Source organism: Leishmania donovani, chromosome 3, assembly GCF_000227135.1.
Source record: "Leishmania donovani BPK282A1 complete genome, chromosome 3".
Lineage (NCBI taxonomy): Eukaryota > Euglenozoa > Kinetoplastea > Trypanosomatida > Trypanosomatidae > Leishmania > Leishmania donovani.
The window spans coordinates 93,807-120,146 of record NC_018230.1 but is presented as its reverse complement, the minus strand read 5'-3'; the positions used below and the strand labels follow the sequence as shown (position 1 = coordinate 120,146).

Genomic DNA, 26,340 nt, shown 5'->3' with positions numbered 1-26,340 from the left:
AGGTGCCGGCGGCCGTGTTGGGCAGCATCCAGACGCACACGAGGGACAGCCAGAAGGCGCCGTACGAGGTGAAGGCGACGTACGCGAAGGTGTTACCGCGCACCCACTCGAGCAGACCCGCGATAAACTGCGCACCTCCGCCGAGGCAGATGCCCATGGCGACGATCACCGTCGACAGCGGAAAGCTCCCGGTGTTGTGCAGGTTCAGCAGGATCGTCGAGAGGCCAAAGCCGAGCAGGCCGACCGGGCCCGGGTTCGCGCACTTGCGCGAGCTCGCAGCCGCTTTCTTCGCTTCCAGCATTCGGATCTGGTGATCGAGGAGGCAATCGCCGCTATCGCTGTCGGAGTCGAAGTAATGCGGGTCGTCATGATGGTCGCCAAGGTTGTGAGTCACATTCGAGGTGCGGTTCTGGTCCCCGTCAAGGTATTCCAAGCTCCTGCCCCCCGTCGGCTTCCGGTTGGAGTGGTAGACGAAGTTGTTGCAGGCGTTGCCCGGACTCCGGCCGTCGCTGGCTCCGACAAGGTAGTCGTAGCTGGCGCGGCTGCGTCGAGCGCGGAGGTCTTCATTCATATTGGCTGCGATGCCATCGGTGCTTTTGAATACGCGATGGGGACGCTCATCGTCGCTCGGAGCCCGCGGGCCCTTCATCAGCGGCTGCAGAGAGTTCTCAGGACCTTCTATGTGCCCAGTTGACATGGCGCGGCTGTGTGGACGTGCTTGGTGACCCTGAAAAAAAAATCGAAAGGAGAGGCGGATGCACGTGTGTGCTTGCAGGCAAGGGAGGGGCGCGAGAGCTGGAAGCGTTGCGGTTGATAAACGGAACTGAACAGAGAGAGAGAGAGTGAGCGAGTGTGAGCGCTGCCGTGGTCGTGGACGTGTGCGTCATGCGTGAGTGCGCGTGTGGGGTCGGCGTAACGTCACAAGTGTAGCGTGATCCACACCCACAAACATACAGGAAAATAAAAATTTCGAGCAGATGAGGAGACGGGAGAGGCCGGTCGCAAGACACCCGTGAAGAGGAGACAGTGCGCATGTAGGGAGCAGCGCGGGCGCGCGCCCTCTCTTCTAAGGAAGGGAGGGGGCTGGGTGGAGGTGGTCAACACCGTCTGTGCGCCAGATATGTTTGTGGGCTGTATATCCGCGCAGTACCTCGATGTAACACAGCGGGGGCTGCTTGAAGTTGGCACAAGAGCACCGAGAGGGAGCGTTGGAAATACATACATGTTTATGTATATGCTCTTCACGTTGTCGCTGCCCCTCCCGAAAAGATGCGGACGGCAAGAGGGAGGGAGCGAGGGGAGACTCGGCATCACTGCTGAGTACTTAATCGCTATGCGCACACATGGCAGCGACGCCAGAGTGTCTGCGTGAAACACTGCGCACGTGCTCGAAGGAGGAGGAGGGGGAGTCGTATGTGTGGCGTACACGTCTCCCCCTCCTCCCTCACCCATCTCCCCTCCCCCGCCTCATAGGGGAGGCGTCGGAAGAAAAGGCTGGGGTGGGTGGCTCAGGCGGAAGCAAGGCAGTGGAACACGTTTACGGTTACGTCGAATTACGGGCTCGCGCTCCCCACAGAAAGAAAGAAACATACATGCCTGTGCTGCCTACGAGAGAGGGCGCAGCTGATATTCGGGGACGCACATCTCCGCTTCTTCCTTGTTGTCGTGCCGTTCCTGTGACGATGCTCTGCCTTTTTATTACGCCCTCCTCCCCCCTCTCCCCCCACACACACACGCCATCTCTCGCGTCTCCCCTGCCCCAGCACGCCGTCTCTTTTCGACGTGTGCCGGTTAACAGTGTATCGCTCCGCGGGACCTGCTCATACGCGGACAGAGAGAGAGAGAGAGAAACAGCCACGATCACGAGACACCGTATATCCGCTTGACGTTGCTGGAGCAGACAAGAGGAGAGAGGAGAGAAGTGGATTCGGGTAGGGTGAGGAGGAGGGGGAGGGGAGGGCGCGGGGGGGGGGGGCGGAGACGAGCAGATGAAGCGACCGTAACACACAAGAAGGGCAGGCATACGCGCATGCACATGTACACACACAAACACACACATACGGGGGGGGGGAGGAGGAAGAGGAGGACGGATGGTGGAAAGTAACCGCAGCACCAGCAAAGCATGGACACGCAAGCAGGCGCACGCGTGCGGTTTAGCGGTGGGGTGGGTGGGCGGGAGGGGCCGCCTCTGAGGACATCCACAACAACCGCGAAGAAGAAGCAACGAAGCACGAAGAGGGAAACAGGTACATATACACACGCACACGCACACACACACACACACAGATACAAATATAGATAAATATGTGCGTGCGTGTGCGTGTGCGTGTGCGGAGAGAGAGATATATGGAGATGGAGATGGAGATGCGACAAGGAGGTACGAAAAGGAAGAGCACAGAAGCAGAAAAGAGCAGGTGCGCAGGTATGGCCGCACCGCGGGATGTGTGACGTGGACGCTCTGCCCTCCACTTCCCCTTCCTCCACCATCCCACCATTTCCTCCTCCTTTATGCGTGCCTGTGTTTGTGTGTGCGTGCTCTCCTTCGCTGCTTTTATTCGTTGGCGCTTAGGAGGGGAGGTCCGCTTTCGCTGTTGTTGTCGTCGTCGTTGCGACGCCGATGTGACGCGCGTCGCCACCAAAACACTCATCACCGTGAGAACAGCAGCGTCAGCGTCGGCGGGCGCGCTCACGCACAAGGGGAGAATCCTCTGAAAGGTGGTCCGATCGCAAGAAGACGAGCGAGCGAAAAACAAAAAGAAAAAAAACAACACCACCACCAACGAGGAAGCGAGAAAACAACAAGCAAAAACACGTGGATAAGAAAGACAGACAGACAGGGGGGGAAGGGGAGAGGTGGGGAGGAGGCGCGGCCGTCATCCTCCTCCTCCTCCTCCTCACGAATCGCGCAGACACGCAGTTGCTCACGCGTACAGAGAGGGCGGAGGTAAGAGTGTGTGGTGCCATCTCGGGCCATCGTGCAACGGCGTTCACGGCGTCCGTCGCTTCGCCTTCTTTCCTCCTCGATGCACCACCATCGCATGTGCGTGTGTGTGTCTCTCTCTTATTCGAACGGCCTCCCTTTTCGTTTCCGAGCGGCCCGGGTCAACGGCTACCACTCGACGTAGCGCATCCTTTTCTGAAACAGAATAGGCAGCAGCGAGCGGCCGTACACGTCACGGAGGGTGAAGGCCATGCCAATATACGTCGCCAGCGCGCCAATGACCATGCCCAAGTACCCGGTGACGTGCGCGATGGTGTCGCTATTCAAGAAGAAGCCGATGCTCTGCAGCAGGAAGTTCAGCGGCACGAGGAATAGGAGCGCCATGCATGTAAAGGGGGAGCGGAAGGACGAGGCGAACAGCGAGCTGGCGAAGACAAACCACAGGAGAAAGAAGCCGCCCATATAGTTGTTATCGCCCTTTTCCACGTAGCTGCTCTCCGGCCACAGAAAGAGAATCGCCGTTGCCACCCAGAACGCACCGTACGTCGTAGAAATGGTGCAGCCGAGCGTGTTCCTGTTGATGAGCTCGAAGAAGCCACACACAAATTGGGTCAGGCCGCCAAACATCAGGATGAGGCCCATCGTGGCCATGTTCAGCCGGCAGATATTCGCGTTGTGCACGTTGTAGAGAAGCATCGTCATACCGAAGGCAAAGAAGCCGAGCGGCGTCGGCGAGCCGATGCGCGGGTTCTCGGGGGAGATCGGCCTATGCGCCGGCGCGCGCCGGTGGCCGCAGTGCGAGTAGCAGCACACGCGTTCCGGCGCGTTCGGAGGTCCGCAGCGGCTGAGCGCCTTTAACTCCTCACTTGGAGAGGTGGTGGAGTCGTTCTCGACCGCGTCCGCGACCCCTTCGTCATTCTCAGCATCAGAGTCAAAATAGTACACGACCACCTTGCGCGGGCGGCCGCAGCGGGGCCGCACCGTCTTGGCGCGGTTGTCCACGGCTTTTGTGCTGGCAGCCGCGGTGGTGTTCGCGTGCGTCGCCGGCTCGCCCGGGTCGGCCACATCGGCCTCCGCAAAGATGCCGACGCTGCCCGGCATGGGCGGCTGCCTTCTTCGGCGAGTGCTGTGCGTGTTTCAGGCCAGTGCGCCCTTGCCCGGATGTGAGCCGCGCCGGATTTCGAAGAGCCGTCCGTCTTCTATGTTTTGATGCGTTGCGGCGTTACAGCGCACACACCGAGAGAGAGAGAGAGGGAGAAGCAGGCAGGTGCGCGGGGTAGGCAGGTGCGCAGAAGCCAACAGAGAACAAGGAAGCCGTGCGGGTCTGCTGGAGAGCGGAGGCGCACGAAGTCAAGAGAGGCGCGAGCACAGGGTTTGAGCTTGCTGCTGCTGCTGCTGTTGGCGTTCTTGGCTGAGCCGTGCCCGAGAGAGCGGGTGGGCCCGCTCATCCGGTAAAGAGACAGACAGGAAAAGTAGAGACGGAGTGCGTGGACGGTGAAGGAAGAGGGGGCCCGAGAGCGGGAGGCGAGGCGCATCGAAGGCTGCGCTTGGGAGGGGGGTGTCTGCATGCGTTCCTCTATGCGCAAACACGGAAAGAGAGGCGCGCTCGCACTAAGGGGCCCGACGGGTGGGGTGGGGAGTCGTTGAAACAGAAGAAGATACCGACGGAAACCCTGGCGAAGAAAAAAAAGGAAGAGCGTGAGCACCAGCCGGAAAAAAAGAACCGGCAACAACACCAACGACGGAGAACAGCCGGAGACGCAGGCCGGTGCAGAGGCTGCAGTGTGTTGGCGGTGCTGGTGGTGGTTGGGTGAAGCGCCGACTCACAACGTGGTTCCGAAGCAAAAAAGAGAATTACCAGCGCCACCATCACCCACCATCACTCACCGCTGCCGCCAAGACAACGGCGCACGTTCTCCATGCGAAACAACAGGCTAGACCGTCGGGGAGAGAGGAGAAAGCATCTCGTGAAGAGTCCGCCCCATCCGCCCCCCACCCCCCGTTTCCTTTTTCTGAAAAAGGGCCGGAATCCTGCTGCGGCGTTTGGGTAGGGAGGGGGGCGGTTGAGCTGAGTGCTGTGCTGCCTCATGCGCGTGCGGCCCTGCATTACCGCGTGGTCGCTTCGATTTTCTTCCTCGAACGAAAAGATGAGGGAGGAGAGAGAGATGGGTGCGTGCGAGCTCGCTCACGCCCACAGATAGTCAGAACCTCAGCGCACCAGGTGCGCGCACTCGAAAGAAAAGAGTACGCACACAACACGCCACAGACACCCACAGACACAGACACAACACCAGCTAACGAAAGGAGGCAGTAGGGGCGCACAGCACAAGGCACAAGACGGCGCGCACAACGCCTCAGAGGTGGAAGACGAAGGGAATACCGAGAAGGAATACCGATCTCTCTCTCTATAGATATATGCATGAAGAATGCTACTAGCATGCAACGCAAAATCGGAAGGACAAGAGACAGGTGCATGTAAATGGCCAGATCATCCGCGGCGCGAGTGATCGAGGTTTGTGAGGCGGAGGGGGAGGGGGAAGGGGGGGGGGTTGGGTCTCCTCGAGGGACGAGGACGGGACGCAGAAAGTGCATCCGGGCAGCAATAGCCTGAACACGCAAAACGGTGTTCGGGCTGGTGAAGAAGGAGCACCGTACAACGCACAGACGAGGGGGACGGAGTTGGCGAGAACACGCGCAAAAAAAACCCGCCGCGCACGCGTCCTTGCCAACGACGCTCACAACCGCGTACAGACACACGCATCAACACAGCGAGCAAAATAAGAGAGAAAACGAGAAGGCAGCGCCGGCGCTGCCGGCCCGCGCCATCGTGGCACCCGAGTGCCAGGCGACAGGGGGGGGGGAGTGGAGGGGAGGGAACCTCGGGACGGGTGAGGGTTGGAGACGTTAAACCAACACACAGCCGTACACAACAACACGCACGCACGCAAGCACGCACGCGCACACTTGACGGAGCACCAAACGTGAAAGCAGAAAGAAAGGGATTTAGGACAGGGAGGGGCATGGCTGGGGGAGCGATAAACACTCGTGATGATGATGATAATGGGAGGGGGTAGGAGGCGATAAAAAAAGAGTGAAAAACCGAAGAACGAATCCAAGATAAGAGCGTTGACATTACACACGCACACAGATACATCACATCCAAACACACGCACACACGAAGGCATCGCAAGTGAAACTGCCGTGTGTGTGTGCGTGTGTGCTGCCGCTGCAGTGATGAGGATGCGGAAGACAGAACACGGCAGAAGAGAAAGCAACAAAAAAAAACGAGAACGAAAGGGAAGATGCGGAGCGTGTTAGAGGCTGGGGAGAAGGTTCAGCGCACACGGCCTCGTGGAAGGAGAGAAAAAGATGGAGAGGTCCACACGCGATGGAAGGGCTAAACAGGCCCCCCCCCCTCCCCCCCCCACACACACACCGCCCACCGCACGCAGAGCGGCTGCAAGCCGAAAAGCAAGGGGGGGGGGAGACGGAAGAAACAACCAAAACGACAAAAAACACACGTCATGCCGTAGGACGTTTTTAGATGATGATGCTGATGGTAAGAGAAGGGGAGGGGGAGGGGAGTTGGGTGGGGAGTGTTTGGATAGAATGCAGGATGAGGGAGAAGGCGAAAGACATGGGTGGTGGTGGTGATGGTGGGTAAACGCGGTGCTTCCGCTGTTGGAAGAGAGAGACGCAATACATAAAAAAAAAACATCGATATCTATACATATACATACATACGTATATATATATATATATACGTATGTATGATATCTATCTGCATAGTCGATGCAGTGCACCTACACGTACACGTACACGTACATAGGATTCCACGAACAAACCCAAGAGGGCCGGCTGTGAACGCGACGGCGACGACTTTCACCCGCTGCGGAAAGAAAGGGCAACGCCACACCCGCCCCACGCCCACGCCCCCCCACACACACACACACAGTGATGAAAGGAGAGGATCGACAGCACCGCGGCAGGGCTGCACGCGAAACGACGGCTGTGATGTGCTCCACCGTCCTTTGCACGGCTCCCTTCACCCGCGAGGGCACTCGACAAGTCCCCTTCTCCTAGCAGGACGGAGAAAACATGAGCAGCAAGAATGGAAGAGGGAATGGAGGAGCGGTGGCACACGCGGGACGTATGTCGAGCAAGTGCCCCGCAGCCGAACCACCACCACCACCACCACCACACACATGCACACACAAACTGCACCTTCCATTGACACGGGCAGTTGCAGGCAAGGCAGAGAGAATACGTAACGAGCAAAACCGTCTTCATGACGCGCACGTGCATACATGCGCGCACCAGCACGCTCCAGCGATCACCGGCGCGGGAAAGAAGAAGCCTCCTCAGCGAGGATACGCAGAGGAGATGTGGGGAAAGGGACAGGGGGAAGCGTGGCCCTCATTTACATCAGAGGCATACATGGACACAAACGCGCACACACAAAACTTGCAAAGGCCCCCAATCGTGGGGTAAAACGCCGTCTTTACTCCGTTGCATACTTGGGCTTGGTGGGGCGTACGCGTGAGGGCGAGAGTGGAAGGGGGAGGAAGGGAGGGGGGCGTGTGCTGATGTGTGGATTGCAGGCACCACGACGGTACGGGTAGAGGAGATCCTTACAGCCCCCCCGCCCCTTCCCCCTCCCCCCCCCCCACACGCACGCACGCACATGGGTACATGCACACACAAGAGAAGCTTGTGATTCTCCTGATTGGGCGCGCCTCCCTCATTTTTCACTTTTGCTGCTCAGCCAACTCACGCCAGTCATCGCCGTCCTAATCATCGACGCCGCTAACGGGATGGGCGGGGGCGGGGGCGAGGTGCCCACGCGGTGGTAGCGGCGCCGGCTTGCCGGCGTTGTGGCCGACACCGCTGCCTTGCCGTCCGATGGTGGCTGCGGTGCCGCTAGAACGGCCGTCGATGCGGAAGTAAGAGCGACGCCGAGGTTCGGGCTGCTGCTAGGGTGCTTGAAGCACCCACCTGGCCGCGCTTGTTGTTGCTCGGGAGACGGCGGTTGCTCTAGCTCAGCTCGCTGCCGCGGGAGAACTTCAGGCGTGCCGTCCGCCGCAGCGCCATCGACCACCGATACCTCTGTCGACACCACCGATGTGCGCAGTTGCGGGACAGCAGCGGCGCCCGCTTCTGCTGCCTCACCCTCTTGCATGCATCGCGAAGGCTTCGCGTTGGGTTCGCCAGGGTCGGCGACCGTTGTCGGATCCACGGCGGCCGTCCATGACGGACGCTTAGAGCTCATAAGCAGACTGGGTATGCACGGGAACGGGTTGTGGAGAGGCACGCCGCCGCCAGCGGGGTCTTCAGAGAGCCACGGACGGCGCAGCGCCACGGCCACGGCGCGGGCGACGGACGATGGCGTGCGGTGAAGCGAACGACTCGATTCGTTGCTCCTACGTTGCGGCAACGGATCGGAGAGCTCTTCCGTCTCCGTGGTGGCGGCCACTGCTGCCTTGATGACGTCGCGTTCCCGCCTCTGCTGTTGCGGGGTGGCTTCCGCTAGCGCTGACGCGTTACCCTCAGCTTCCCCAGCGCCTGTATGCGACTCCGTAGCAGCACTCGCTTTCGGCGACGATGTCGGCACCGTCGAGAGCGGCGGTATGGGGTTAGGACGCTTTCGGTGTAGGCGCTGCACAGCAGCGGCGGCCGCTGCCGCCATGTCCGGGGTGGGCATGTCTCCGTTACAGCTCGAGTTCAATCGGTAGTGCGCACCGCTGCCGGTGCCGCGTGACGGCGGCGACAGCAGAAGCTCGGCCAGTGGCGAGACCGCCGCAGGAGACGTTGGCGTCGCTTGTACGTGTGCCGAGCGCGTACTGACCGAGGCCGCTCTCCGTCGTGCTGAACCCGCAGCTGTGGAGCCCGGCCTCGGTGAGGTGGAACCGCGCACCGAAATCGGCACGGACTCATCCTCGGCCACCCCGATGATTGTAACGGAGCACGCGCGCCGACTTCGGGCGCCTCTTCGCATCGGTGATTCACGACAGCGACCACCGAGACAGCTGTTGCTGCGACTATTCACCGCCCGCCCGGACGTCTTGCGATAGCTGGGCGACATTGGAGACGTAAACGGCGCGGAGGACACGGAAAGACGCTCGGTGAGCCGGGCAGCGGCACCACTGCCACGCGCCCATCTACAGCCAGGGGACACGGAAAAGGGAGAGGGGGCCGGCGTGCACGCTGTTGGCGGTGCCCGGCAAGACGGTGCCGCAACAGCCGCGGCGGGCGCAGCACTTTGCCTTCCGTGACTGAGGGATGCGAAGGAGGAAACCCAAAAGTGGCGCTCGTGGGTGACCGTCGCGGCTGTCGCGCTGCTGCTCGATGCGCGGCCAGGGGTACGCGGAAGGGTGGGGGCGAGGATGCTGGAGGCGCTGAAGCCACGTTCTACAGCCAGCATCTCCTCTGCCGCCTCTGTGATGTGCTCGGGTAGGTAGGCGCTGTCGCCGCTTCGGCTGTGCAGCGATACGGCTCGCGGCGGGCGAGCTGGTGGTGCTGCGGGTGTTGTGTCGCGTATAGCGACGCTGTTTCTGCTTCCGTGACACCTGTACATTGGCAATGACGCCTCGCGCTCATCCTCGGAAGCAACCACATCTTCTTCCAGGTAGTCACCGTCGCCATTGCCGGCATCATTGGTCTCGTTGTTCCCGAGATGCGTAGTCGCCTCGCTGTCGTCGCCTTCGCGACTCATGTCAGGTGACCTCAACGCCTCCACAACGCCATGTGGCACCTCGCGTTCGTGTGGCTGCCGCGCCGTTACCGAGTCTGCGGGGGACGCGATGTTCAGGCGTTGCTGCCCGTCCCCACTGCACCACTCGGCGGCGCAATCTCCGCTGTTGTCAACGCTGCAGCTGCTGCCGCCAGAGACTTCAAGCACACGCCATGCCTGCGGACACACTACCGGTTGGGCGGCCACCCCTCTCGCTGAAAGGTGGCTCACAGTGTGCAGGCGGTGGTGGGCGTGATGCTGCTGCTGATCTCGCGACTGAGAGCCGTCACGCAACGCTATCGCACCGCTGCCTGCCGCGTTGGCGCTCCAGGCGTCCCCTCGATCCGCTTCCTTGTGCGCCGCCACGGCTGAGATCGTCGGCGCTGACGTCAGACTCGATGCGGCTTGACCTGGCGCCGGGCAAGGCGTACTAGGGAGGCCAGGGGTGCTGGACAAGAACGCCAGCGAAGACTGACGCGTCCGCCCCTCCCCGCCGGGAGAAGATATGCCGCTCAACGGAACAGTGACGAAGGACGGGGGTGTAAAGGATGGCATTGCCGCGGAGGGCGGCAGCAGAAGTGGGGAGTGCACGCGGGGGGCGCGGCGCGCAGCTGCCGGTGAACCGCCGGCAGTGTGGTGCGCAGATACTGGCGACATGGCCGTTGCTACAGCCACGCCGCCGCCTTGCATGAACGTCGACGACGAGGCTGGCAGAGGGCCGCTCCCGGGCGCGGGGTCGGGGTCGCCCAAGGCGAGCGGGGACGGTGAAGACCCGGAGTAAAGGGACGATGAAGAAGCGATGGACATCATCGACGTGCGCGGCGGGGAGGGGTCGGGAGGCCTCTGTTTCTGCTGTTGCTGATAGAAACTGGGGGGAAGACTGAATCCGTGCTGCAGTGCTGGCGACTGCTGCAGTGGTGTCGTAGGCCGCACGGATGCATGGCGGTGGAAGAGGCAGGGGTGAGGGGACACCGCAGCCGAATGTTGGCTGTGGTGGGGCTCGTGGTGGTGCGCTTGTGGCGTGAGCACGGAGGTGAAGGGGGAGCGGAACGCCAAGGGTGACCGAAAGCCACCAGCGCCTCCCACACCAGTGCCGCCGCCGCCGCCGCCGGCTACACCGCCGCTATTGGTGTGGCCGCTGCCGCTGAGGAAACTGATGGACATGACAGACGGCGGGAGGAGCAGCGATAAGGATGAGGTGGAGTTCGCCGCGGCGCCGGTGCTGAGAATCGGCGGCAGTGCGACCAGCGATCGCCCTATCGGCTGTGCCAACGGGGTGCCCGCAGTGAGGAAAGACGGTTCGAGCAGCTGCGGTCTTGACTGAGGACCTGCGCTGGGCTGCAAGATGGGGGTGTTTGGCCGAGCGGTTCGTCCCGCCGCTTCCAGACTGCCGATGGGGCTGAGGCCGCCGTTACCGCCGCCGCACCCGCTAAGCAAGGAGACGCACAACGCCGTGGAGAAGCCGGCGTTGCCCTTCTCCGGGCCGCCGAGCGGTGTATGAAGGTTGCCGTGCGAGGATAGCAAGCCCTTGCCCAGATCCTCACACACCTCCTCACCTTCCGAAACGTGCACCAACGAGGTCATCCTGGCAGGCGAAGGCATCTGCTGCTGCTGCTGCTGCTGCTGCTGTGGAGGTGTTGACGGCGCCGGTGACGGTGCTTGCGGGCATCTAGGGTGCGTCGGGGACGCAAAGACGAGCGTGGGCGCCGACGAGGACGGCGATGGCACCGCTGGTGGAGGCGAGGGTGACGAGCTGGACGCGCTTGACAGAGGCAGCGCGCCAAGCGAGCGGGGCGGCTCAGCGGACGTGACTGCGATCGCGGCGCTGGCGAAGGGCGGCGTGGCGGTGAGCAAGGGCACCATCGTCACCGGCGAAGCAGGGCGAGGTTCCTCCCTAAAGCGAGCCGAGCCGGAGACTCGAGTGCTGGCGCTGCTGACGGAGGAGGCCCAGCCATGTAGGGGTGATGCGCAAGCATCGGGTCGAGGTGCTTGCTCGCTCACGCGCAACGGTGCCGATGCAGCCGACGTGGAGTTTTGCTTGGCGGTGGCGGCTTCCGAGGGAGGCATGGCTGCCGAGCCGACTGCGGTAGACGTGGCGACATCAGGGCCGAGGGCTGGCTCGTAGAGGCTGCACGAGTGCAGCCCACACGACAGCGACGCCGTGGCGTTCACGGGAATGGGGTGTGGCTCTGTATCTTGCGGCGCTAATGCCGTGGCAGGCGCGTGCTGCGACCCAGAAGCCGGCACTGAATCCGAGGACGCAGTCAGCTGCTGAGCGTCGTACAACGCTTCCTTACAAAGAGGTTCTGGCCGCCGAGAATTCGACGCGGCGCTGATGGTGCCGCTGTAGATGCTGCCGAGTCTCTGGCCTGCCTCGGCGGTGGATGTGCTCGACGGCGGTGACGAGGTGCGCTCCCTGACGCTGACTGGCATAGGCTCTGGCGTAAAGAGAGATGGCGGAGTGACACCGAAGCGGTGCGCGGCACTGGGTGAGGCTGCTGCGCCGCTCGGCGACCTTGCGCGGACGGCGCACGGAATGGTGACGCAGCCCTTCCCGAGAGTGTGGTTGGAGGGAACGCCGCTCGTCGTGTTGGCTCCCGGCCGCACTCGCACCACCGATGGCGACAGTGCCGTGTATGTCGTTGTTGAGGGCGAGCCTTCTCGCTTGCTGCTCTGCACCGCTTCCACTCCGCTCTCTGCCGCGTCAGTGCTGCTGCCAGTCCGCTCATTGCAGCACTCGGGGCGGTTGCTGTTTTCATGGCGATTCTCATCCTCGACCATTGTGGGTGGTGACAGCGGTGCAGGAAGGCGGTACGGCACGCTGACATCCTCCAAGGCGTCACCACCACCGCTGATGGTCATGCTGCTGTTTCTGTAGCCGCTGCCGCCGACACTGTCGTCGGTGCCGACAGCTGCGCCACAGCTCTCTTGCGTGCCGTTCCGCACGACCGATACGTGAATCACCATGGTGGCAGCAAGGGTGCAACACCACACACACGACACACACGCACACACAGCGAAGAAACAATGGGAAGAACGCAGTTCAGCGCGTCACTCACAGACTGTTGCCACTGCTGCCACTGCTGCGGTGGTGGTGGTGGTGGTGTGCGCTGCTTCGTCTGGCCACGCCTCTCTCTCTGGTGCTCTTGCCTCTGCGCTTCGCTTCGTACTGCTCCTCGCTGCTCGTCTCGCTGACGTGCAGCCGCTTGTACGCGGGGAGCGAGACGCCGAGGCAGGCCAGGGAGGGCGGGCGGGCGCGGGGGTTGCGTAGGTGTGCGAGGGAGTACGATACAACGCCTCCTATGTTGTCCGGAGCGTGCGAACAACACGAGAAAGAGGAGCAGGGGAGGGAGGGAGGAGAGTGGCAAAGGAGGGCAGACCACCGTGTGTATATATATATATATATACGTATGTGTGTGTGTGCGTGCAACACTGCGGACCAAGCAACAACGCCCAATCCCGATATCGCCCAACACGCACGCCGGCAGACGTACGCGCTCCAACAAGTATTCCGAAAACAACAACAATAATGATGGAGTGAGGAGGGCGGCGAGGAAAAGAGAAAGGCGGAGCGAGCTGATGCCAGTGGCACGCTACTGGTTTGGAGGGGTGGGGGTGCCGTGTTGGTGGAGTATGGCAGAAACGTGTGCGTGGTGGTATTCGCCACAGTTGGCGAGAAGCCTGACAAGGCGACGGGAGAGGCGAGGGGGGGCGACGAACGGCGCACGCACGCGGGGCTGATGGAGCGAAGATGACCACACACACGCACCGAGAGAGGGAGAGAAGGGTGAGGGGAGCGAAAAAAGAATGAAGGCCGGGTGCGCGTTTTCTATGCGTACGTCCCGCATGCATGCCTCTCTCTATGTACCAAGGGATGCCGACGCCTCACGGACGCTTCCCCCGCTGCACGCGCAGCGAGGTGTGTGGAGGTGCGGTGGGGGGGGAGGGGAGGGGGAGATGGAAGGGCGAGACGGAGAAGAGAGGGAGAGGGAGACAAGGCAAGAAGAAGAGGAGGTGCGTATGGGATGAGGGAGGGTGCGTGGTTAAGCGAGAGGGGAAAACAACACAAATATATGCACACGTGCACGCGTGCGCCAACCGAAAAGAAGACGCGCACAGCAGCGCGAGAACGCCACGCACCGGAGAGGACGCCTGCCTTTCGCCCGCTTTTATACAAGAGAAAACAAAGTAAGAGACCAAGCAGTACGCACACACGCACACGCGCCCACGGACACCAACCAAGAGGGCGTGTGCGGGATGTCTGTCTGTCTGTCTGTGTGTGTGTGTGTGTGTGTGGACAGGTCTGCCGGAGGAGGGAGGGAGTGAGGGAGGGTGGCCGTGACGGGTGGGTGGTGGCCTTCGATCGTGGCTCCCAAGAAGCAAACAATATTTGCCTGCGAGACACCGAGCGGGCGAGAATACACACGCGGACACGCAGCAAGGGAAAGGAATGTTTAGCGCAAGACAGAAGAGAAAACGGAAAGTGGTACCATCAACGGAAGAAGTGGGCAGCGAGGGGGGAGGAGGGGGGAGAAGAGGAGATGGTGAGCGGAGCCGCCACTGTGGTTGCTGGTGTTGGTGCGGGATGCTGTATCGCAAGCGAGAGAAGGCGTCACACATGCAGAAAGAGGACGAGGCCAACGCGAACAGTTGCTGCCCAGACGCACGCAGGCACACGAGCCCTCAGGCGTTGAGCTGCGAAGAAGAGGAGGGGCGGATGCCGGCTGTGTAGGTTGTACTGCACCTCTCGGCCCTCTTTTCTGTTCTTCGTTCTCGTTGCTTGCTTGCTGTCTTCAACGTAATCGTGCTTCTCTCGCCAGTTTGGGCGAGTGCCGTGCCCGTGATGTGTGCGCGTGCTTGCTTGCCTGCGCACCTATGTATATGCGCGCGCACGGGTGTTGACGATGTTGTCTCCCGTAGCGCTGCGCTCTCTGCTATTGCCTCCCGTTTCTCTCTGAGCGCGTCTACTCAACAGTGATACGATGGACAGGCAGAGAAGGGGGGGGGATGCAGGGGAGTGGGTGGCGCGGCCGAGTAGAGAGCGTGAAGCGGGGGTGCAGCGGCGCTGCTGTGTCGTGCCCTCTCTGCGTGCGTCTGTGATGAGGTTGTCTGTGAAGGCATACACACGCAAACAATGCAGACGAAGCAGATGGGTCCGAGGGGTGTTGGAGTGAGGAGGGGGGATAGGGGCGGTTGAATCACACCCACACCCACGATGCGCCGGAGCTCGTGATCGACGCGTTCGTGCTCGCTTCGTTCCTCTGCGTGCTGGTGAAGGTGAAGAAGGTGTTGCCGAGGTGCTGCTCCTTGTCATGATCGTTGTCTGCGTGTCCACCCACCTCGCGGCCTGTCTTGCGTGCCTGCGTGGGTGATCTTCGTATCCGTGCTCAAGCTGTCCCGCTTCTCTTGTGCGTGCGCATGTGTTGCGTCTCCAAGCACTGCCCGTCGAATGGCTGGGGGCACACAGAGTGAGAAAGCAAGAGAGAGAGAGAGCCGGTAAATACGCTGAGGTGCGATGACCACCGGCAGCCACGGCAGTGTGCTCCTGAGATGAGTCACACAACTCTGAGTGCCACCGCTGCTGCTGCTGCTGCTGAGTGTGTGCGCGTGTATATATAGAGAGAGAGGTGCAGGTGCTATTCGCGTGTAGGCGGTCCCACGTGTGAGTTAGAGAGAGAGAAATGGGATGTGATGTGGTGCGCTAAAGACGACAGACTAACCACGAGAGAGGGAGAGGGGGAGAAGGGGACGGGGAAAGATACACCAGCAGCAGTGCTCACAGAAGCGAGTACGTCCCAAGGGCAAATCTGCGCTCCTGCCATGTGCGTGTGTGGGTGGGAGACAGCGTGGGGGAGGGTTGAATCGGCTCATCGACATTGCTACTCACGCATATATAACCCCCGGCCACCCACGCGCGCGTTTCGCTGCCTACACTGCATAGTTGTGTCTGCGCGCAGAAGAATAATGAGCGGGTGCGGGAAACAGCGCGCACAGATGGAGACACGCACCCACACGTATCTAACGACGGCGCCGTTCTCGTGTCGTGAGAGGTCCCGCCCTGCCCCGTATCGCTAACAGGGCCATCAACGCGTGCTCTCTCTCTTTTCATGGATGTGTATGGGCACGCGCTCTTCGCTCTTGCGGCCGCCTTCATGCGGCACTTCTTCACATTCCTTTTACGTGTTTCTCGCATCCGTTGCGTGGTCGTGTTCGAGTGTGCGTGTGTGTGTAAGAAGTATCCTCTTCGATGTACGGCACAGGGGGGGGAGCAGTTTTGGGGTGCGCTGTCGGGCCAGAGGGGGATGCGTGCACATGGCGGCTTCGGGACAGCGCGCGCGTGACAGCGACGAGGTGGTGGTGGGGAAGAGGACAAGCGCGTGGCTGTTATTGCGGCTACCGTGGCTGCACAGTTGACCGTGCCAGGTCACCGCAGCGTGCACACACGAAGACAACCACACGAACGTGAAACGGGGAACGAGCTGGCTTCCGCCATTTCCCCCCTCCCACGCAACCGACTCTTTACCCTTCGGCGTGTCGCGGGCATGCGGGCGCCCACCAGAGACAAGAACAACAACAAAAAAGGTAACGGCAAGCGCAGAGACACGCACGAGCACGTCGAGGAGCGCACCGCGTCTCTGCCTGTGTCTGTGTGTATTGCTGAGGGACGGGGGGGGAACGGCTGTCGGAGGGAGACCGAAACCACGCAAGAGCGGTGGACGCAACTAAGCGAACACGAAATACGAGGCCGCTCAAGGCCACATGCTGCACGCCCACCCACCCACAGAGTGTGCGTGCGTGCGACAGACAGAGGGAGACGGGAGGCGCACGCCCCTGCGCTCCTCCACCGACACGCATACTAGCGGACGAAGATATGAAAGCAACATGACCGCACACATACATACACGCATGCACAGACAAAATACATCGTTACGCCTCCCTATCGCATACCACACACACACACACACACAGAGACACACATCAAGCAGCTTCCCATGCCAGCCGCCGCCATCTTCGTATGCTTTCGCCTGGGGGGGGGGCGCGCACGCACTCGGGCACGGTGGCGGTGGCACTCATAGAAAGGCCACCCGGCCCCATTACACCAGTCCGCATAGGCACTTAGAGCTCTCCCGCATGGCGACATTGGCCTCCTCTTCCGACGGGGACTCGCTGGCGTCACGCTGGCCGCGCCCGCGACCTCTGCCGGCCACGCGACGACTGGCACTGCCGTTGCCGCTGCCTCCCGTGCTACCTCTGCCACAGTAGAGAATAGGATGACTTCCGGCATCTGGAGCCCGGCTGCCGGTGCCACCAGCAGCAGACGGCCGCGACGGCGCGGCGACCCCGGGCGGGGATGTGCCGATCAGCGAACGACCAGCTGCGGCGCTTGTTCTGGACAAGTTGGCTCCACGACCTGCAACAGCACCAGCCGAGGAGGCAGCCGCAACCACCTCACGGTGATCATCAACGTGGGTGCGCGGATTGTGGCGAGGACCGGCGGCCCACACGTCCACAGACCCGCCGCGGCTGTTCGCGCCGTCGGTGCCGCCGTCATCGGAACTATTCCCTGCCAGCGCCGCTGCTACCGGCATCGATGACAGTCCTAGGGACGTGCTGCGACGGTAGACATTGCCACAGGCGCCTGGCAAGATCATGACCGCTGGCTGTTGGGTGCCTCCTTGACTCCCACCGCTGCCACCACCACCGCTCTCATCCTCGATAGGCACGGCTCGCAGACGCATTGCCTGGTAGTTTGGATCTGGCCCCGTTCGGTACCCGCACTGCACGAGCACGACGTTGTGGAAGTACTCATCGAGCTGCGCCATCAGCAGCGGCTTGCGGCGCAGCACCCGCACATCAAACTCCGCCTTGCCACTCTTCTGCTCATAGTAGTCCTCTTCCGAGGGCGGGAGGAACAGATCTGTGTCGACGCACCCGGGTGGCATCACGCGTGGTCGCATGTCGTCCCGTAGGACGATCCCCGCCACGGCTGAGTTGTGGCTGTTGCGTGAGGTGACGGACCACTCGCTGCCGCCAGTGCTGCCGCGCGGCCCTGGTGCGTTCGCACCGGCGGACGGCCGACCAAGACGGGTGTTACGCCCCGACACAGCCGCCGCCGCCGCGGCCATTGAGTTGGGGCGATACACCTGCAGCGCAGGCGGTGAGGAGGAGCACACGCTGGCACCGTTGTCCTCGTGGTAGGGCGCCTCGGGGTGCACCTTGATGATCTCTGGAGGTATTGCCAGGTTCAGCATGTTGCAGCAGTCTGCGACGAACTGAAGGTGCCACTGCCGATCCAGGCGCAGCATGTGCTGCACGTGCCGCGACTCCATCACGCGACGTGCCACATCACGTTGAATGGCCTCTTCCATGGCCTGCTTCGACGGCGCCTTGAGCTGCTGCTGCTGATTCTGTGCATCATCCTGCTGCCCGCCGTTGCTATTCGGTGCGCTGGTCTGGCTGATTGTGTTGCTGCTACTCGTTTCACTCGTCTTGGAGCGGAAGGCCATACGTAGCCACGGGTGGCGTAGCGCCTGCTCGGCGGTGAGGCGACGCAGCGGGTCCAGCTCGAGGAGCCCTGCCAGGAGATGTCGCACGCCGTTGGGCGGGTACGACGACGTGGCCGCATCGTCCACAGAGTCACCGTGTGGGGCCTCACCTTTGGCCAACATCGGTGAGCTAGAGAGCAGCACGTCGTTGCCCACGTCCGGTGCTACCATATCGGGCAGGCCACCGAGGTCCACCGGCGTTGTCTGCTGCGCAATCTCGCGGTAAAGCTGGTAGCGGGTCACGACGGGGGGCAGGGCAGCTCGGCCGCTGTCGCCGTGCGATGCGAAGGGCCGAAACGGCTGGTGCGCCTGCTTGCTGTTCAATGCACGGAAGTATCGCAGCTGCACCGGCAGCGGGCCGGGTTTTCCGGTGATGAGATAATAGAGCATCAGCCCGCAACACCACATGTCGCTGGACTGCGCCGCGTCCCGCCCGACGTGCTGCGCCGACTGCGAGAAGGACGCCGGCGGCGTCGCGGCGCCGTAGAAGTACTTGCACAGCTCCGGTGAAGCACAGAGAGGGGAGCCTTGATCGTTGTACGTGTCGCTGACGCTGCCGAGGTCGGCCAGCTTCACGGTGCCGTCCTCGAAGAGAAGCACGTTCGACGGCTTGATGTCGTTGTGCGCCAGGTGCTGCTGATGCAGGTAGGCAACGCCGGACATGAGCTGGTAGAAGATGCCCTTCAGCAGCGTTGGCGAGCACACGGGAAGCGACATGTGTGGCCGGATGTGCTGTGTGGAGGCTGCCGGTGCCGGTGCCGGTGACACGGTGGCGGGTGGCCGTCCGTCAGCGCCGTTGGCGCCGCTGCCGACGAGGTCGTCGCACTCCATCGGGAGCTCGGCGGTCGACAGCGCCGGCGGTGTCGCGCTCATGACTGTGATGCCGTTATGCGCCCCTGTCGTGCTCGCGGAGCTGCCGTCACTGACGTCGTCTCCCCAGCTTCCGTTACCGCCTCCATGGTGGTGGCCCCCGGCGAAGGTCGGGAAGTGTTCCCCTGATCTCTGCCGGGGCGACTGGGAAGGGGGCGATCCGTTGGAGTGGCTCGTATAGCGGTCGATGATGTGCGTTGTGGTGGCGGTGCTGGAGGCGCCGTTGAAGGCGACACGTGGTGGAAGGCGAGATTGCCCAGAAGGACCCCTTTCCGAAACTGCAGCCGCCGCGGCCGCGACTCGACCTCCTACTGCTGTCGCGGTGACGCTGCTGGTTGCAGAATGCTGCCGCTGCGACTCTTCATCGTGGTCGACCATGCTCGCTTCACTGTCCCGCTCAGCAGCCACGCCGTCGTCACCATCGCTGCTGCTGTGCGGCTGGCTCGCGGAGATGCCATCAGTATCGTCGCCGCCATCGCGCTCGCCGTCTGTCATAAAGGCAAGCTCATCCATATCCAACTCCTCCACCGCAGATGGCACCATGGGAAGCCATGGCGACGGCTGCGACGGGGTCTGTGTCTGATCTCCGCTGACCGAGGTCGCGAAATGGCCTCGCTTGTGCCGCTGCTTCCGCTGCAGCCGACGCTGCGCTCGCCGCCACTCCCGCACCGCCTCGCGCCACCGCGTGCGCAGCATCTGCTGCACCAGTTGCCGCAAGCTACAAATGGCGATGGGCATCACGACGTACTCCTTGCTGTAGCGCGTGAAGGCGTCGAGAGCGCGAATAATGTTCTTGCTGTGGAAGCGCTGCAGGTTGCGCATCTCCCGCTGAAAGGTTTCCTGCCGCTTCAAGTCCTCCTCACGGCGGTACTGAATGCCAGACGTGCGCTTCAGTGTGCCTCTGGTGCCTGCTCGAGCACCGCCGTCAGTGCCGTCCTCGGTCGCGGCAGCCGACGTCGACGACGCCTTGCTCGGTTTTGCTGCTGACGTGTCGAGCTTGGCGTAGTTCCCATTGATTATTTTGATGGCGCACCGCGAGAAGCGCCGGTCGGCGTTGTCTGTGTTAAGGTCGATGCAGTCGCGCACGACGCCGTAGCTGCCCTCTCCGAGCAGCGGACCGAGGATGTAGTGGCTGACTTTCTTGATGCGCTTGCGGCGGAGGTCGCGGTCGACGCCCCAGAGCGTGACAGCCACCGGGGACGAGTGCATCGAGTCTGCTCCGCTCTCGACGCCGTCTTTGCCAGTTCCGCTGCCATTTTCATCGGCGTCGTACACGGTGCGTGGGCAGAGGAGGGCATTGCTCGATGCTGGCCCCGACAGTGCCGACGTGCTCGGCAGCAGTGACGACACGTCATCGCCGTCGCCAGCGTGCAGCCGCGCCCGTGCCGCCTCCGACCCTTGACCGTCCAGCTCGTCACCAGAGCTGTTTGAGGAGACGATGCTGAAGACGATGCTGTCGCTCGACACGGGGCGCAGGAGTCGCTGGCGAGACGACAACATCGGCGGATCCTCCTGCGCCTCCAGCAGGTCCACTTTTGAGCTACGCCGACTGCCAGCTGCTCGACGGCTTGCTGCATCCGGTGCCATAACGGTTGCGTTAGGGGGCCCGCGCAGGCGGTTGCGGCGGTGCAGAAAAGGCGATCCTGGCCGCACATCGTCGACGTTATCAGTGCTGTCGCCGCCTTCGACAGTGTCTACAGCAACGGCATCGTCTAGACAGTGACGGCTCAGCAGAGAGGCCATCGCCGGCGGGTCCTCCGACCTCGGCCGCGCATTCTGCGGCTGACCGTCATCGCTCAGCGTGCGGCCGATCGGGACGTTCGCCTCGCCGCTGCTTCCCTCCATGTCGACGAATGGGCCCCTTGCAGTGGCGCCACGGTCGCCACCACCGCTGCTGCTGCGGCTACCGCTGTTCACCGAATTCCCGGCGTCGTTACGGCTACTGCTTGTGCTGTCGCCTTCAATGCCGCTGCGGCACCGCGGCTGCCTCTGGCGATGACTGCTGCCTTCGCTAGCGGCCAGCTCGTCGTCCGCAGGAAGCATCTTGGCGGCAGCCGAGTTACTGAACAGGTTCACGTCAAGGCTGCCGGTTTGGGGGCTTGTAGCGTTGGCACTGCCGCCGAGGAAGGGCTGTAGAGTGTCCTGCTCTGGGCTGGGCGGCGCTCGCGATCCGCCCGCCGGGTCCTTGGAAAAGGCAGCGACTGCCTCACCAGGGCGCATTCAGATCCGAGCACACACACGCACACACGCACGCACGGGTGCTTTCGGTCCGTATAGGGCTACAGGAACAACAACGCGAGAGGAGGCGAGGAGGGGAGAGGGGATTGGGTGGGTGGGCGAGCTGTGCGATGCGCCGACCCACGTGTGTCGCAAGGGATGCAATGAGGTACACTGCCCGAGTGGCACAGAGACACAGGCGGTGTTGTGACGTGATGGTGTGTGTGGACGGGGAAGTCAGACGGGAGGACAGAGAAGACGAAAGGTGAAGGGGCATGCGACTTTGGAATGGCCGACACAACAAGGGAGAAGCGCGTGCGGGGCAACAGCGACGTCTACCACCGTAAGCAGAGGCGGCAGCGACGACGGAGAGGTCCAGACGCAAGGTTTCCACACACAAACACACACACACGGCAGATGCCGAGAGCGAACGAGTAGGAGGGGGGGGGGCGTGTGCGTGAGTAGCATACAACGGCAGAATCAGTGAGGCTCCCGACAGCATTCACACAACCACGCTTAGACGCATGCACAGTGAGCGAAGGCTCGCTGTTCATCTTCTTGTACCACCAGCACCCGCCCCCCTCCTTCCTTCCTTCCGTGTGTATCGACGCGCGCACTTAACTGTTCTCCATGGTTTCCCCTCCGCTCACTTCGTTTTCGCGTGAGTTGGCGCATGCGCCTTCCGAAGACGGATCGGCCGAGTAAAGCGCCAGCGGAGGAGAGCGCGCGCGCACGTCTCCTTCGCTGCCACGCACTGAAAAGGCACACAACAGCATCGTGTGAGACAAGCAGCAGCATCTGCAAACGTGACGGACGCCAGCGACGTGCGAAGCACCACCAGCAGCAGGATTCGCACCAGGCGGAGCTGACGGGGTTTGTGTGGGGGCGGAGGAGAGAGAGGCGGGGTGGGGCTGCGGAGAGGGTTCGCCGATGCTGCTGATCATCCCATACTGCCCGCGAACGAACATGGCGGCAGAGGCCGCCTAAGACAATCACGCCAGCAACGCACATGATCATCGACAAGGGTACACGACTCGGCAGCCAATATTGTTGCGCAAGACACGTGCCTAGTCGTCGAACTCTCCCTCCTCCCTCTCTGTGTCTGCCTCCCCCGCCTATCCACCCTTCCCCGCACCCACGCATCATCAGTCAGCGACTCTACGACTGCATGACGATTCGGTTACACTCGCGCGTGAACTCCTGCACCGACACGCGCCCGCGCAGCCGAATGAACTGCGCGAGCAGCGGGAATTGCTCCGGTGCGATGAAGACATACTTGCCACGGTCGTCGAACACGCCGTGCACCTTGTCCGCCTGTGAGAGCTGCTCAATGGTGCTTACGAGCTCCTCCACGGATACCTTCAAGTCGCGCGCCGCCGTCTGCAGTATGAGCACATGGATGCACTCCTCCTCGCTCGGGCTACTCTTCGCTCCGGCAGCGGAGCGTTGCGCACGTGCCTGAACCTGCGCCGCACGGCCTAGCAAGAAGGATTGCAGGCGCGTCTGCCGCTCTCGCTCCTCGTCGCCGAGCTCGCCCCGCTCCTCTACGCCAATATGCGAGACCCACTTAGCGTATTCTTCATCTTCGGCCTTCTTCTTGTCCCTGCGCAGCTGCTGCAGCGCCGCCTCCTCGGCAGCCTTGAGCTCCTCCTCGCGCCGCGCGGCCTCGGCGTCGCGCAATTCATTGGCATCCGTGCGCTGCCGTTGTGCCTCGAGGGCGGCCTCTTGCGCCTGTCGGCGCTCCTCACGCTCGCGCTCCTTCGCGAGCTTTTTGCGCTGCAGCCGCGTCAACTTCACTCCGTTCGCGTCTGTCTCGGGGATGCCGCCGGTGTCGTCATCGTCGTAGCTGTTCTCATCACCGTCGCTGCCGCCATGGTGGGGATTGGCGCCGCGCTCCTGAGGCCGACGACGGCGCAGGTCACCGCCTGCGCCTCTGCGACGCCGACCAACCGCGCCGCCATTGCCGTCGTCCACGCCCACTTGGTCGCTGCCATTCTCGTCCTTACTGCCACGTCGACGCACCGCGGAGCCTGACGCGTTCTGCGACAACCGAAGCCTGCCCTTGTGTGCCAGCGCCTTGTCGCCGACGCCGCTATCATCAGCGTGGCGCTGCGAGATCCACCGTAGCATCACCGCTCCGCAGATGGCGAGGAGCAGCAGGGCGAGCACCAGTGACTCGGCCGACATCGCGCACGGGGTGGTGGTGGTGGTTGTGGGGGGGGGTGGGGGATAGATTGATTGAGAGGAGGACGTGTAAAACCCACTCTGTGTATGCGTGCGTGTGCGTTGCAGGTGGATCATCCGCGGATGGCGGTCAGAGGAGACGCGTACAGCGACGCACAAGATGAAGCAGCGTCGACGAGAGAGAGGGGGAGGGGGCGAGAGAGGCGGGGAAGTGGAGCGTGTGCTAGCTGGCGACTCGGCGCTTGCATGCTTGCTCGTGCGGCGCCCCCCCTCCCCTCGTGCTGAGCGCCGTCAGAGAAGGCCGACGGAGGCAGTGGCGGTGGTGTGGCTTGCTCGCGCAGCACGAAGCCAGATGCACGCGCCGCGCACCATCCAACAAGGACCTCAAACGAAGACCCCGAGGCGGTCGAACCAAACACACCTGCTCAAGCGACCGACGGACGTGTGAGGCACGGCGACGCCGCGCTGCCCGGGCACCCGACCGCCACAGCCGAGGGAGACGCAGAAAGACGAAGAGGGGAGGGGGCTTTGTGAGAGCGGCTTTACGGTGCCGAAGGGCGTACACACCGGCACGCCGATGCTCGTGCGCGCATGCATGCGGCTACGCCCATGTGAAGATGACGCGAGTGGCGCGCGTACGACCAACTGAGCGAAAAACATGGAATCGCAGGCAGGCGCATTAAGGTCGGCGAAAGAAGCGGCCGGGCAGCGGTTGATGGCGGCGACGCCTTCGCGCACGACCGGCACGGCGTGCTGGACCTCGCAGCACCACACGTGCACGTTCAGAGGCGCAGACCCGAAAGCCCACAGTGCAATAATAAGGGCGGTGTTGACGAAGGGGCGGGCGCTCTGCTCGCGGCGGCGGCGCTCCTCACGTCCCACGCATGCTCTCGTTAGAAGAAATGGGGTTCCAGCGACCCTCCTTGACCCACGTCGCGTCTGGGGCGGCGGTGGGGTTGTCCTTGCGGTGCGGTCGGTCAAAGGCACGGCCGCGCTGGGCTGACGTCGTGGATCCGTAGAACGGGTCTCGCGCAAGCCTCGCCCGCACCTCGACTGCGCGTGCGTGCAGCCATAAGGAGGGCTGGACCAGCAGTGCGGCCGCCACGCTTACCTCGGGAAGGTACGTGATGCGCGGCGACTCCAGCGATCGCAGCACGGCAGCCGTCAGCGCCGCACTCGGCAGCACGAGGAGCGGGTTAGGGAAAGACTCCGCAAGCAGGACGTCGGTGAGGCCACAGAAGTGGTACTGCGCATGCACTTCCAGGTGCTCCAAGGAGACGTGCGTCTGCTGCGACACGCGAGCCGCAAGGTTCAGCAGGCCGCCGTTGTGGCTCGTCCCGCACAACACGCCTCCTAGCTGTGCCTTGCGCCGCACCCATGCTGGCAGGGTAGGTTGTATCATGCCCCCAAGAAGACCGCGCAGTGCTGCGAACTCGTCGGCGAGAAGCGGGTTCGGGCTGCTCGCGTGCAGACAGTAAGACTCCAGCGGACGGCGTTGGATCTGCGTAATGCAGTAGCGGTGCGCACTCGCGACGTCTACGGGGAGGGGGTGCTCGACGAGGCGCATAAGTGACGCTGCTGCTGGCGCCGCATCGCTGCTGGTGCCGCCATCAGCGGGGCCCTGAAAGTCTCTCATTGATGAAAATGTTGGCGACACGGACGCCTGTTGCCGTGGCTGTGCGTGAGCCGCTACGAAGACTCGCTTTCCGCTGGACGGCGTCCTCTCACCGGCCTCGAGCAAGGACGGCCCCGGCCCATGCGCAATAGCGTACAGCCTCTGCCGCTCCTCCGGTGTCGTCGCATCGTCTAGGAGATCAGCGATGTCATCGGCGGCCGATGTCCCCAGTCCCAGCAAGCGCAGACCGCGCTGCGGATCTTCGTGGAGGACCAGAAGTCGCTGCGGGGCGACGCACTGGCTCACGGCGGCGTGCGCGAGGAAGGCGAGTGCGTCGAGCTGTGTGCGCGGGTCCATCGCACCGCGGTTTGCCGCTGTCCCGGACGATGACGGCGCTTTCGCTTTTCTTCTCTGCTTTGCAAGCCCCGACGTCGTGGGTGCGCGTGCTGCACGCAGCAGCGACTTGAGCGTGTTCTCGGCGCCCTTGCGGCCAACACTGTCCCGGGTGCCCCTGTCAACGGTGCTGCGGCTATCATCTGCCGTCTCAGGCATGCTCGCGCCCTCGCCGACTAGGAACCTTGTCACAGACGGCGGCCATTCAACGTCGAAATCCGCCCCTAGAACGCGAACATCGACCTTGAATTCCTTTGTCAGCCGTTCGGCGAGCTGTCCGGCGTTGCGCGCGAGGCAGAGCGGCCACGACAGCACGGCGGCGCGCTCGCTGAGGCCCTCAAAGGCGTTGCGCCGCATTGCGCCCTGCAAGATGTGCAGCTTGTTTGTGATGTCCTCCATCGTGCGCTCGCTTAGCGTGAAGGACGACGACGACGACGACAGAGGTGATGAGGGGTTCGACATCGAAGTCGGCAGTGCCTCAAGATGCAGGGGCAGCTGCGTCTGGTACATGAGTTTTTGTATGGCGCCGACCGTGGCATCCACGCGGGCAACACAGAGCGACACAACACCGCCGGTGCCGATGTCGATGGCTGCGCGGACGGGAAAGGGCTTGATGTGTTGACTCTGGAAGATGCCCGCGTGCTCATCCGGGTGATGCTGGTACAGCGCAGCATCTTCCGCTTCTTCGGTGTCGCTGCCGAGGCGGCCTGCCGCGTGTGAAGGACGGTGAATGCCGAGACGGGGCCTCTTCTTCATCTTCGAGGTGCTGCGTGCCTGCCCCGCCGCGGTGCTGCACGCTAGGGGCGAGGTGGATCTGATCCACAGGCGTTGACACGACAACGCG

At 62.7% G+C, this 26,340-nt stretch overlaps 6 protein-coding genes across 6 annotated transcripts; all 6 read right to left on the bottom strand.

Moving 5' to 3' along the window:
* Window position 1: 1 nt before the first annotated feature.
* LDBPK_030360 (hypothetical protein, conserved) lies at window positions 2–697 on the bottom strand (the record flags this gene model as incomplete). Its single annotated transcript, XM_003857953.1, has 1 exon — window positions 2–697. A coding segment is annotated over one exon (696 nt), but the record flags the coding sequence as incomplete, so codon positions are not given.
* Window positions 698–3,109: 2,412 nt separating this feature from the next.
* On the bottom strand, window positions 3,110–4,042 carry LDBPK_030350 (hypothetical protein, conserved; the record flags this gene model as incomplete). Its single annotated transcript, XM_003857952.1, has 1 exon — window positions 3,110–4,042. One exon carries the CDS (start codon window positions 4,040–4,042, stop codon window positions 3,110–3,112), a length of 933 nt encoding a protein of 310 aa, XP_003858000.1.
* Window positions 4,043–7,682: 3,640 nt separating this feature from the next.
* Window positions 7,683–12,638, bottom strand: LDBPK_030340 (hypothetical protein; the record flags this gene model as incomplete). The annotated part of the gene is made up of 1 exon (XM_003857951.1): window positions 7,683–12,638. One exon carries the CDS (start codon window positions 12,636–12,638, stop codon window positions 7,683–7,685), a length of 4,956 nt encoding a protein of 1,651 aa, XP_003857999.1.
* A 4,127-nt stretch (window positions 12,639–16,765) lies between these two features.
* Window positions 16,766–21,130, bottom strand: LDBPK_030330 (protein kinase, putative; the record flags this gene model as incomplete). Its single annotated transcript, XM_003857950.1, has 1 exon — window positions 16,766–21,130. The coding sequence occupies one exon, from the start codon at window positions 21,128–21,130 to the stop codon at window positions 16,766–16,768; it is 4,365 nt and encodes a 1,454-aa protein (XP_003857998.1).
* Window positions 21,131–22,462: 1,332 nt separating this feature from the next.
* LDBPK_030320 (hypothetical protein, conserved) lies at window positions 22,463–23,491 on the bottom strand (the record flags this gene model as incomplete). The annotated part of the gene is made up of 1 exon (XM_003857949.1): window positions 22,463–23,491. The coding sequence occupies one exon, from the start codon at window positions 23,489–23,491 to the stop codon at window positions 22,463–22,465; it is 1,029 nt and encodes a 342-aa protein (XP_003857997.1).
* An 868-nt stretch (window positions 23,492–24,359) lies between these two features.
* On the bottom strand, window positions 24,360–26,252 carry LDBPK_030310 (hypothetical protein, conserved; the record flags this gene model as incomplete). Its single annotated transcript, XM_003857948.1, has 1 exon — window positions 24,360–26,252. One exon carries the CDS (start codon window positions 26,250–26,252, stop codon window positions 24,360–24,362), a length of 1,893 nt encoding a protein of 630 aa, XP_003857996.1.
* Window positions 26,253–26,340: the final 88 nt, after the last annotated feature.